Source organism: Tachypleus tridentatus, chromosome 5 (genome assembly GCF_004210375.1).
Source record: "Tachypleus tridentatus isolate NWPU-2018 chromosome 5, ASM421037v1, whole genome shotgun sequence".
Classification (NCBI taxonomy): domain Eukaryota; kingdom Metazoa; phylum Arthropoda; class Merostomata; order Xiphosura; family Limulidae; genus Tachypleus; species Tachypleus tridentatus.
Genome location: NC_134829.1, coordinates 14,682,059 through 14,694,355, shown reverse-complemented (window position 1 = coordinate 14,694,355; position 12,297 = coordinate 14,682,059). Strand labels below are relative to the sequence as shown.

Genomic DNA, 12,297 nt, shown 5'->3' with positions numbered 1-12,297 from the left:
AAACTTCTAACTGTAAATTACAAGTCATTCATGATAAACAGCAAGTATTAAGTTAAGTAGTATAAGCAGAACATAATTTTAATATGAACAGCAAAGGAAGAAACAGACAAATATATAAAGAAACAAAATATTTATTTATATCATAAATAACTATGTCAAGCTCAGTAGACTTTTCCATTAGCCAGATTTTGATGTTCAGTGAGTATAATCAGACTGCTAGTTATTGAAGTGAGAGAGAAGAATGTCTGGATATCATAGAGACAACAGTAAGGTTTTTTATCATGCCCTGTACATATATTACATTTTATATGTATTTAGATTATTACTATTTAAAAATAAGTTATTAACGTTACTTTTCTTAAAGCAAAAAACATTAAATAAAAAAGTAAAGTAAACAATTATCTCTTCTAGCTACAACCTTTGAACTCAGTTGCTGCTGGACACAGGTTCCTAAGCTTTTTAAAACATTAAAACATATATATATAGTTAATTAACCTAAAAATCATAAATAACTATAATGATACCATATAATTTCACTATAATTCATTAAGCTTGGTAACTAAGCTGTATTTAGGTCTAAAAAAATAAGAAACTTCAACCAGACTGAAGACACAGTCTATCTCCTTGAAATCTTACATATTAAAATAGCTGAGAAAACCACTTGGAAGACATTCTTAACTGTCAATTGGTTACCTGCATGTCATATGTTGAAGAAAGTGTATTTAAGGGACTGTTTCCAAAAAAATGGAAATAGGTAAATGGGGCCACTTTGTTTGAATCAGTACATAAACCATATTTCAGAGAAAAAAAAAAGATATGAGATTTTATTTTACATTCTGGAGTTTCAATATTGGTAATACAAGTTCTTAATTTGTACAAAATTATACTTAATATTTTGACATCACAAATGCCTAATTTTAAATAATGCTGCATTAAACATACCACATGACTCATTAAAATCTACATTTAGATGTGTTTTTTAATATTTACTTTTAAATTAAGAAATTAACCCATATATAATATTAAAGGTTGAATTACAATCTACAGTTTGATTCCAAACTTACTAACAAAAATTCATAAAATAGTAGTTCAATAAAATTTTGAATGCAAGTCAACAAACTCAATGACCTTTGACCTGTTGCAAAGGTGTTAAGCAGCCTTCCAGTTCAGAGTCATAATAACTGCCAAGCATTAGTAACTGCCTTATCAAACAAGTTCAGAGTGACACATGAAATGGAACAATCCACAGCAAATTTCCAGAGTAATATTTAGAGTAACGAGTACCTTATGCAAACTTGTTGAAGATTTTTGATGTTTTCTCAATTATCTTACCCAGAAGCTCCATGTGAAATAATGGATTTATTGACACATGAACAACTTGTAATGTCACATTAGATGAGGATATGCAAACTTATCTGAAGCAAAGTATGAGTATATCTTTCATCCTTTCACTACTGTCTTGGTGGATAACACTAATTACAACCCCAAAGTGACCATTAGAGTTTCTATATTTCTACAAATATCTTACGACGTTAGTAAACACTACACATTTTCCATAGACAAAAACCAGAACTTTTAATCAAGTGCTTTTTCTAAAAATTTGCCCATGAATATATAGAATGTTGATATGGAATATTAACTGCTCCAACTGCAAAGTGATATTTAATTTAAGATTAAAAACTTTCCTACATCTGAAAGTTACCAAATTTTATTTGCACAATCTCAAAAACTCCTAAATAAATATTAAACATTTTTTTCAAAAACTTTATATTCTTTTAATTTCTCTACCCTAACTCTATAACCATTCAGTTAATATAAAAAAAAAGAACTTGTAATAACCATACAAAATATTGAACAGAAATGAGTCGCACTGTTCTCTGTTCTAATCCTTTTCAGAATTTATTATAAAGCTCCAAAATACTTCTCCTGAAACTTTTTACTTCTGACTTGTTTGCATTTATTTTCAATGTTTATTTTATTATTAGCAACCAATGTGTAACCTGTCAAACATAAGGCACTTAAAAACCACTTCTGCCATTACACCACAACATTTTAACAGCAAGCAAGCTTGTACAATGCAATAAGCTAATGATTCCCTCAGAGTTTATCATAATTCTGGCTACAAAAACACAGTGGAAAAGAATTTATTAGCATGATTACACAAAAAGTGATTATAATAATAACTGTCTAAAATAACAAAAGTATGGGAAAATATTTATGATAAGGCCTAAGCTGATCCAATAAACTTTGTAAGTATTCTGATATTAATTATGCTCCCAGAATTATTTGGAGTTTAGCAACATAAGTATATAATGTTTATGAACATGAATACAATGGAACACCTCTAAAGCAGCCACCTTCAGGACTGAGACAAACTGGCCTGATTAGAGGGGTTCCACTGTGCATAATTAGGGATTATGTAAACAAAAAAAGGAACTGTGATTGAATAACCGCTTTCAAGCGATGACCGAATCTGAGGGGCAGCTTCTTAGAGGGATTCCACTGTATATGTTATTATTATTTTCTTCTAGAAACTTAATTTTTAGTTACTTCACTTAAAACATTGAGCAATACATAAAAATATATATATAAAAACAAATTATAGTACTTCAGATATGAAGAAATTGATTTGCACTTCAGCATCACAGTTGTTAAGCCTCACTGTAAGCTTTTTTTATTTTCTCAAGAGGAGAGAAAGACAGATTAATTTTAGTACTTTCAAAAATGCATTTTAGAAAACAAAAAAATATCAAATTACTATATCAGTACACACCAAAATCACTTTAATTCACCTGACTTACAACCTAAGCTAGAGCTCAAAATTAACTAGGGCCTGTGAACCATTGGGACACAAAAATGTTGGGAGACCTGTAAAGTAGTATCTGCTAGGTAGCCTGCATGGTCCCTTAAAATCAAAAGAGCCATTAAAAGTCTGACTCCACATAAACTGATTTAAGCATTTCTTAACCATGCAGAATTTATGACAAACCATGAAAGGACCTTCCCAAATTTACTAACACTCATCAGTCATGTACGATCCACAAACATTGTCACTATGAATGCCTGAGTATGCAAAGAAAATGCAGTTTCATTAATAATAATGCCATTACTACATTCAATATTCAAGCTATTTGTATCAGTATAATAGAACTGATATATAAAATTAGAAATACAGGGTGATTATATGAACTTTTCATGAAAATGACTATTGTTTTCAATCCAAATGCTATTTTAACTTTTTATATATATATATGACACCAAGCCTGCATCAAGGATCACACATTTAGATGTCCACACAAGTTCTTTTTGTCAACACTTTCCAAAAACACTTAAGTAAAAATTAAAAGCTTGTAAGATGTTTGGAGAATTTATCTTACTGCATGTATATTATTCCTAAATGTATGCATATTGGAGCAAGTACTTTTCAATCCAACTTTGCTGACTGCACTAGTCAACAACAACAAAAACCACAAAATACTGTCGTTTTATCAATCCCGTCATAATCAGAATAATAATTGCCTATTATTATAGCACACAATCAGCCCAATTCTGATTGCCCATTCCCATTATGTAAATTAGATGAAGTCGTGTGTAGTATTGTTGAGTATAATCTTAAAAACTATGATGATCACAGACAATGTACTTTAAAAGCATAATCAAATTTGAAATGGTTGGAGTTATTAATAAATATGTAATGAAAATAAATCATGATCTCTTCAATTTTTTATTTGAACTAGTGTAAAACTAAATTGGGGATTGATCTTATTGTTAGTACAATTTCATTGCTTAAATTCATTGTTCACTTCAGCTATAAATTTAAAGATTTTTGCTACTACTCTACACATTTTCAACAAACTGTCTTCTACACTAAATGAAGTATTCCAACCAAAGTTCAAATAAAGTGACAGCATTTGAAAGTTTTCATTCAATAAAAGAGGAATCTTCAAGATTTTTTTAAAAATTGGCATTATCAAAAATGCTCCTAATTCTATCTTTGCTGCATACGTAATAACCAACTTTCTGACCTTAAAAATGGGAAAAAATAACTTTAAATGCATTGTAATAAGGAAGACTCACCTTGTGCTGGTTGAATTATTTAACATTTATCATCTCCCAGATGAATACATGTTTTCATCAAGTGTTTCAAATCTCAGCAATTACACTGTCATGATATAAAAGACTGTTTAATGTAGATATGATTAATTTATTTATTTTGTGATCAATTATTTTATGATTGTTTGGTTTTGTTCATAACAAGAAGCAATTAATTCAAAGTTGATGTATGGCAAGTTTAGTTACTGAACTTAGCATGTACTGTTGCCTCTTTAGAAAGACAAAGAAAAAGCACAATTTCTATGGTAATGTCTCCTAACAGAACTGATAGCAACAGCAAGTAGTGAAATGAAAATTTTGTATCACGTGAATAGCGTTCCAGCGAGAGAAAATAATTTCCAGGGACACTAGGTCATTCACCTCACGTAGGTTGATGCAAACAAAGGAACATGTTAATCTTCTGGCATTGACATACGTCAGTCACTATTGATACACGTAACCCTGAAAATGTTCGACATATAAGAGTTACATGTTGGGTTTACAACTAACTGATGTAGAGGTTATAAAACATTGCATGAAATTCGTATCTCTCAAGGATATATAACAAGCAGACAAAAAACAAAGTTACTTAAATGAGATGTTCAGACAGAGAAGGAAGGCTTCACAATTCAGATAAAGTGAGACTAATGGTGTTGAAAGAGGTAAGAAAAATTGTTTATTTCAAAGAGAGTTGTAAAGTAATAGAAAACCTACCTGTGTGGACTTTGAAAATAATTATAATTTATCAAAAGTAGGTCTAAACATGCAAAAAGAGCAGATAACTTCAGAAGTAAAGGATATAACCATGGTAACCAGATCAAACAACAGAACTATGCTCAAACAGTTTGGAGATAGTAAAAGAGAAAAAAAATAGTTTAACTTGTCAACTGAAATTCCAAAGCAATTTATTAAGCCCAAGCAGACTTTTGACAAGAGAATTATAGTGTGTTATAGCAGAAGTAGGACCCACTTGCAGTCACCTCCAAAACCTGAAGTACATTTTATAATCTCACCTTATAATTTGAACCTGGGAGCTTTTCAATTAGTACAGCATTTTTTTGTTAATTTTTGCTTTTTCTTGTTATAATTAGCCAGAGGTTTGGATTTGCTGTTTTTAATGCAGTCTTTCTTTGTGATTTTGTTTACTCAACTTTATCAAAATGTATTAATTTTCACTAATAAATATATATATATTATTTTAAAAAGTGAAGTGTTGTTCATGTACTTTTTAATTTACTGCCAACAAGTCACAGACATCTACTGTAGAAGAATATTAAGCCCAACAACAACACCCATATTATTTAACCTACCTGCTAAATACTATTACTATATATAGTATCAAGAAGAATAAGCCTTCATTATTTTGACAATTTACTTTGTGAGTTAATATTTTATAATTGTTTAGTATTATTTCTTAAAATATGATAGTTAACAGTAAATGCTTATTGGAAGTAATGTTCATAATTCATTGATATTGAGACTATTGAGTGTCATGTGTCAAACACCAACAACAAGAATATAGATTTCTAAACATTTGGCAGATGATTAAATAATAAACATATAAACAGTGCAACACGAGCAGAAACAGGAGAAAACCAATAGCAGAAGTCACATTCAAGGAAAGCTTGGTGTGAAATTTATTATTTATTGTAGGTAGTATTAATTAATTTATTTTGTCAGTTAATATATTAGTTAGTTGTTTTTTTATAACAAGAGAGTGAGAAGCAGATGATTATTGGAAATTAATTTATGATCCATTGATGTTTGGACAATCAAATGTCACATATAATGCACTGACACTGATGTGCAGAAAATTAAGTGATAAACATATACAGTGTGAGGCAAGAGGAAATACAGATCAGACAAAAGAGTAAAGTCACGAGAAACAGATGTTTGTCCATGAAAAGTTAAATGTAAAATTATCTGCAGTAGGAGTGAAAGGTCTGATGGTTAATATAAGCCTACTAATTAAAAATTTATAAGAAAACTAATTGTTATAAAAGAGATAAAGTATAGTTTGTTCCATCAAAGCAAGTGCTAAAGTAACTAAACTGGTCTGTGTGCACTTTGATGAAGGGAACAGACAATATCTGAAGTAAATGAACCAGATTATTACTAAAAAAGCAGTATATGACTGTGGTAACTCATGTTATAATTGTAAGAGAATTATACGTGGAATACTAGTGCAACAGAAATTGAAGAAGGGATTTTGGATTGTCAATTGAACAGTCTTAAGTGTACTTTTGACAAGGGCAGAATTATATATATAGTGTTTATGATATGTAAATGATTTCTATAGTTTAAGGAATCTGTTTTACATTTAACTGGTTCTAAATATATATACATTATTTTGAAAACAAGTAGAGCGCATGCTGTTCATTTGTCATTGAATTTGTCACCAACAAGTCACAGACATCTACTGTATAAGAATACTAAGCCCAACAACAACATAGTATAAGTAAAACGTTTTAACTATTGGTGAACACAATCTAGCATCTGACAATTTTGGTTCCAGTGCAGAACCTATTGTTCTGGAGGTACAATGCCACCTCATAATCCTCAGTAAACATTATAAGGTATTCATATACAAAATATCAGATTTCTTTTTATTAAGTCTTAAGGTTTGTTAAACAATGTTTTTCTCATGCATTTTATGTTTTTGCATGTTGCTTATCCAACATAGAAAGTAATTTTCATTTTAAGATTAAAAATACTTTAGTGCACCAGAAACGTTTCAAATTTCACATGCAAAATCCTCAATATTCAGATAGTTGTATCAAACGTTTCTCAAGAAAAAACTTTATTTTCACTAACAAATTTCTGTATGGGTTCAGTCAGTTTTACAGATCCAGTAACCACTAAATAAAATTAGAAAATGAATATACATTAGGCCTTTTTCACTCCAGAATACCTACAGATTATAAAACAAAAACAGATGTTTAGACTAATTAGTTTAAAGCTCATAACATTATATATTTATTAATTTTATTATAATCTTTCAGCCATTCCTGGCTAACAATACAAAAGTTTTAATAACACAGTGCATGTGCACTCATGTTACTGTATCCAATAACATAAAACTGACCTTCAGTTTTCACAAAGTGACCTGTCATGGGTGTGTTTTAGTGGACTAGTATTTAGTAAAATATTAAAAATTGTATACATACATTGATTATTGCTATTTACAAAGGTTCTAAAACTTATTTTTTCTTCAGACACAGAACAGTTAATAAAGAAATAAAGCACACAGTTATAATTACTAGTTACAACCTTTGTGTTTGTTATTGCTTGTCTTAGCTTGCTAAGCCTTAAGAAATTTTGCCCATGAAGAATGGAAAATGAAATTTTTTTAGGTTTTATATATATGAATAATCAAAAATAATAAATAACTTCACTGATACCACAGAATTCCAGTATAATTTACCAAATTCAGTAACTAATCTGCATTTGAATCTAAAGAAATATAAAATCCTGAAGAAACTAAAAACTCAACTTATCAGCTAGAAGGTTTGTCTTGAGAGAAAGAGAGGACCCCCTTATATTAGAAACTGGCTGAGAAAACCATTAGGAGGATATTCTGACCTTCTGATTGGTTATTAACATGTCATATACAGAAAAAGGTATACATAACGGATCATTTCCAAAGATTGAACGAGTTGAAGAAGGGCAACTGTGTTTGATTTACTAAATGTAGTGACAGCTCAGTACATAGAAAAGATAAAAGGTTTTTATTTTGTATTCTAGCTTGTCAATATCAGCAATTTGAGTTTATACTTTGTAAGTTAGATATCATAAACATTTAATTTGAACCAGTGCTACATTCAACATACCACATGACAAAAACAGATGTTTAGGTGTGTTTGTTTTGTATTTACTTTTAAATTAAGAAACTGAATATTTTATAATATGAAAAATGAAATTATAATTTACAGTTTGATAATAAACTGAAGGATGTAAGTTCATAAAAGAGTACTTCAATAAAATCTTGAATACAAGTCAACAAATGCAATGACATAACCTTTGACCCATGAACCATATGAAAAGGGTTAAGGTTAACCTGCGATGTTTGTTTGGATTGATTTTAATGAATTGATGCAGTGTTTGACACTAAAAAACTATGTACATTGCTTGAGAAAAGTCTAAGAAAAAGTATAGGTCGATAACACTAACAATATAGTTTTAACTTCTGTGTTCTAATTTTTATTTTATTATTTAGTGTGTAAAAATTATGCACATTGCTTGAAAAAAGTCTAAAAAAGTATAGGTCGATAACACTAACAATATAGTTTTAACTTCTGTGTTCTAATTTTTATTTTATTATTTAGTGTGTAAAAACTATGTACATTACTTGAAAAAAGTCTAAGAAAAAGTATAGGTCGATAACACTAACAATATAGTTTTAACTTCTGTGTTCTAATTTTTATTTTATTATTTAGTGTGTAAAAATTATGTACATTGCTTGAAAAAAGTCTAAAAAAGTATATAAGAACAGATTTTAACTTCTATGTTCTAATTTGAATTTTAATATTTAGTGTGTACCACTGAAAATATTTATAACTTCCTGTTTAGTAGCCTTTACACTATATTTAGTTATTCAATGGAAAAAGTTTTAATAAAAAGGTGGTTTAAAACCACAACTAACACACACTTGTCAAACCTCAAGTTTATGAAAGTCTGAGAAAGGTTACATCCTTATTCATGCAGAGGAAACAGAAAGTACAAGTTCAGTTTGATATCAAATATATTTTCTAATTGTAAATAATAACTATTTCTAATAATGAACTTTTAAGTTTAGGATATAATCTTATTTGTACATTAGAACTGTACAAGGTACTTCACAACCTAGGATGGAAATAATGGTGGTAAATCATATTTCTGACCCTATGCCCACAACACCATTTTTAAATCCTTTCTGCATATGGTATTGCTTCACATTCACAAGTTAATTAAGCCACTGTACTATCAATATATGACTGTGAAATTAGCATTACAATGTATGTTACAATTTTAACTTTTATGTTATCTTAGTTGTAATTATTTTGTTCTAAAAGAAACCTTTCAAAAAATACTTAAACTGCAGTTTTTATATCATATTATCTGACAACTTTGAAGCATATCAACTTTATCAGTTGTTCACTCTTAGCCATATCAGCTGGTAATGTACATGAGTGTGATCTATGTGACGTATCAAAGTCCTACCACTGTATTCACTGGGAAAGAAAAATATATTTTCCAAATATGGATGATTGCCACACCCACTTTCTATACCTTGCCTTGAAATTTATGATAACATGTAGTTGGTTGACACAAGTGTATATATTCATTACAGTTTACTCTACTCTCTACTAATAGTTAATTTAAAATTGGCATCAGTTTTCCTCATAGTGTACATGTAACTGCCATTCAGGCTGTTGTGTCACAACTGAATACAGCACTTACAGTTGTTTCTTACCAAACTATACTATAATTAGAAAGACAGTTAAATTGTATTTAAATTTTACTTTTATATTCTAGCTAACTATGCATGTTTTAAAAATCATATTTGAATGGTTTAATGCTTTTTATAAGTTTAGCTTATCAACACTTGGCTGGATTGTGAAAAATTATAAACAAGATGGCATGTATGAGCACTGTCTTGTTTCAAAAATGCATCTCTTTGGAAAGTTTGTTGAAATACCCTCACAAAGTCCTGTGGGTATCAAGTGACATAAGCATATATTATAATAGCCAAAGAACTTGAAAGGAAACTTAAAAATAAACTATAAGTGAAAAGATAAAGACTAGAAATTACACGTGAAAATATTGTCTATTATAGTGGATTTCTGTGAGGAATTGAAAAATATATACATATTTCCATTTGTTACTTTTTTAAAAATTTCATTGCACTGTAAGTTTATGATAATAAATAGATATTGATATACTTGTGGAAATGGAAAATATATATCTTATCTTGAAGAAACTTTTGATATTCATTTATAAGGCTCTAGAAATTATAAACATGAAATGCAAAAACTTTTAAGATAAAAAGAGTTTTTATACTTCATGTAAAAACAATCTTGTAGAAAAATTATCCAAAGTGCAAGTGCAAACAACCACTTCAAATAGATTTTTTTATAAGTCTGAAATAATGTTGTGTAAAACAACAATATAACAAATAATTTAATTAATCAATGTCTACAATGTACATTATTACTAAGTTCTGGAAAAAAACTGCATATTGTGTCACATTTTTATCATGAAAATATCATTACTGCACAAAATAAGTTTCCTTTATATGAAAATTATAATTTTTTTAATTACTTAAGTTATTTTCTTATTTAAGAATTTTACTGGAAGCATTGAAAAATGTGTTATTACCTTCCAATGGGACTCTTCTGTGAGAATAACTAGAATATGAGTAACAACTCAAATCATCTTGTAAGCCTTCCAGACAATCTCCATCATCTTCATCAGATCCTGTTATCAAATCTGGATCCTACAAAAATATTCACATTTACATTTATAATAGTGTGAGTTTTCCATCTTGAAATCAGTATAGCAACAACAAAATAACTCTCTTTCCAGGTGCATAATTCCAATACATTTATTAATTATCAACTCTAATATATTAATTTTATTATGTTTTCACTCACCTTATCTTTTACTAAATAGCTGATGATATTTACTATGTTCACAAGTGTTGTTATATTACAACTATATATACAACAAATTTAACAACCTTATAAAATAATTTTTTATTAAATAATATGTTCATTGTGTATGTTTTTGTAAAATTTTATAAAATAAATGTTCATTAAGATTATAGTAGATTCCAGTTAATTGGGCCACCATTTAATTGAGCCAGTATAATGGCATGCTGTACTGTAAAGTGACCTGTGGGTCATAACCGAGTTTTCATTGACTTACTCATTGGTGTGGTCATCACTACCACTACTATATTTTGCTTCTAGTCTGGCAGTGTCTGCTGAATGGATTGGTCATGATTATTTATGAAGCATATAATCATTTCTGTATCATTTGTGTAAAATTTCACACCCCTACAAAGATGCCATGAAGAGATTTGACACTTGCTGATAAAATTGTTATTCTGGACCAAATTAAAAGACAACTGTCTACCACAAGTCAACCCCAGCTGACTGAGATAACTGAAGTGCCAAAATCTACATTGGCAAGGGTAATAAAGCAGCAAGATAAATTGCAAAATGAATGTATCTTACACGAAGGAGGAGAAGACAGAAATTCTCAAAAACAAAAGTGAGAAGGCAAGGATTCAAATGTTGAGGAAACTCTCAATTAGTGGTTCTGTACCATAACTGGACAAGGTGTGCATGTCAGTGGTGGGGAATATCAAGACCCCTTGAGGTGTCAAAAACATAAATTCACAGTCTAGCTAATCTGTCAAATTATATTTACAACTTTTGTCTTTGTAGGTTTGATATTACCATGGTCCTTGATATAATAAAAAAAAAATTTGATTTATTATAAAATCTTAAATTGAGTAAATTAAAATGAGGAATATTCTTGTCAAAGAAATAAACCCCAGAGCACATGTTATATATCTCATAAACTGATTGAAAAAAACAAGTTAGTGAATGAAAAGAACAATTCATATTAAAAAAATTCTAAGTGCAATGTTTAAAATGTTATAACTTTTAGGACTTCTAGAAAATAATGGTAAGAAAAGTAAAAATTCTGAATCATAACTAAGGTTTTAAAAGATTAAGGGAAAAATATTTTGGTAATTCATAAATATTCACATATGCAACTAACTATACAATACACATAGTTTCACCTTTAGATTTAACTAATTCTGAAAAAATAACTGAAGGTAAATTAAGCAGTTTTTCTTCAATAAAAACCTGAAAAATGACAGAGAAATCTGGATCAGAACAAACTGAAGAATGCATTAACTTTTGAGTTAAATAACTTTCCATAAGGGGACCCCATAACTTCATCCCTAGTATGAACACTTTTATAGTAATTTAGGTTGTAATATACTTGTCAAGTAAAGTAAAGATGTATATCAAAACAACCTTCTTTTCATTCAGTCTAAGTACACTGGTTTTTTTGTCTTTATACCATAATTACAGGCAAATATGTGAACACATATTTCCTGAAAAACAAATGCATATTTTTTTTCATTATTTATTTATTTCAATAAAATACAAATAAATAAATTGGACTACTTGTTTCTAAACCTTTTAG

At 29.0% G+C, this 12,297-nt stretch overlaps 1 protein-coding gene across 3 annotated transcripts in view; it reads right to left on the bottom strand.

Annotated features, from left to right (window-relative positions):
* The window catches only part of LOC143250580 (uncharacterized), a 92,450-nt gene that overhangs the window by 55,049 nt on the left and 25,104 nt on the right, over positions 1-12,297 (bottom strand). For all 3 annotated transcript variants that reach the window (XM_076501362.1, XM_076501363.1, XM_076501361.1), the window contains exon 5: positions 10,450-10,567. In XM_076501362.1, the coding sequence (XP_076357477.1) occupies positions 10,450-10,567 (118 nt within the window). The remainder of the gene's footprint in view (positions 1-10,449; positions 10,568-12,297) is intronic.